Source organism: Cladosporium halotolerans (genome assembly GCF_011745625.1).
Source record: "Cladosporium halotolerans strain TM138-S3 chromosome Unknown Sca439, whole genome shotgun sequence".
In the NCBI taxonomy this organism is placed as follows: domain Eukaryota; kingdom Fungi; phylum Ascomycota; class Dothideomycetes; order Cladosporiales; family Cladosporiaceae; genus Cladosporium; species Cladosporium halotolerans.
Genome location: NW_027191858.1, coordinates 1 through 1,185, shown reverse-complemented (window position 1 = coordinate 1,185; position 1,185 = coordinate 1). Strand labels below are relative to the sequence as shown.

The window sequence follows — 1,185 nt, the reverse complement described above, 5'->3', positions numbered from 1 at the left end:
TGAGCGTGAAGCGCCGGTCGAAGACGACATTTCAGTGACGAGGTTCAACAGGAGTGCCCGCCCGCTTGGGAAGCCGGTCGCTCAATGGAAAGCACTTTAGTATAAGGATGTACTGTTTTGCAGCGTTCGAGGTTGCATTGTACCTGCGATCCTGCGCATCCAATTCGTCTCTTCATATTGACGAGCCTAGCGCTCCTCTGCTTACATCTCCAGTCACTACTCATGGCGGTCAAGAATTACACATGCAAGTTGGACGATCGAATGTTCCGGTACCGCATGTAACGTCGCCCTAGCTAAATATGAGATTGGAATAGGCCGGGCCCCTGGCGAACGACCTGGAAATGATCATGTTGTCCACCCTCCGGGCGACGACGTCCCAATCGCGACCCTTCGGAAGCTCGTGTCCGACTTTTGAGGTGACCACAGTCGCGTTTTCCGGTTTGCACAGCTTGATCAAGTCGTGCGAACGCGCTGTGAAAACATCATGCAGCCCGACAACGTGCAGCGTGGGCACGGCGATTAGCGCCGGTATGGCGTCTGAACACAGCGCGTACACACAGTCCAAGGCAGGACATCCGTGATCTATGTTTCCCTCTTCGAAGCTCTTCACCGAATCTCGTACGTCGCTCTCAAGCATCCTTATTCCTAGCTCTTCCGACGGCGAGAGGACGTTGACGGCATTGAAGAACACGGCGAACCCGAACATCGGTTCAACAAGTGGTCCTTTGCCAGCAGCACCCTCGAGGAGGAGAGCTGCCGCAAGCGCGGCGCCTTCGGAAAAGCCGATGACCCCGTCGTAAGGTCCGTTTTGGGCGATCGCTGCTTTGACGTATTCGTGCGCTTTGGAAACCTCAGTGGGCGCCCACTGTCGGTGCCAGACGAAGTAGGGCGGCTTGAAGTAATCCTCGATCCCGGGCGCCGGAGCGCCTTCGATTGGAGCATCGATGAAATCAAATCGCACCTCGGTCGGGAGGCGTGACTTGAGGGGAGCTGTGAAGACGAAGTGAGCTTCACCTTCACGCGTGCCGTGGACGGAGATCCGGCGGTCGTACCCAGTTGGCTTTCGAATATGTCAGAGTTGGTTCTCCTGCCGTGGAGGCAAAGGAGTCGAACAGACCCAAGTGTCATGGTCAAGGCTGGCTTCGCTGAAGTCTTCAGTCTGGAAAGCTCACACTCAGGCCCGCC

General features: G+C 56.4%; 1 protein-coding gene across 1 annotated transcript; it reads right to left on the bottom strand.

The window, feature by feature from the left end:
- Positions 1-249: 249 nt before the first annotated feature.
- On the bottom strand, positions 250-1,128 carry WHR41_09600 (uncharacterized protein; the record flags this gene model as incomplete). Its single annotated transcript, XM_069378203.1, has 2 exons — positions 250-990; positions 1,053-1,128. The coding sequence occupies 2 exons, from the start codon at positions 1,126-1,128 to the stop codon at positions 290-292; spliced, it is 777 nt and encodes a 258-aa protein (XP_069224746.1). The 3' UTR covers positions 250-289.
- Between the last annotated feature and the right edge of the window lie 57 nt (positions 1,129-1,185).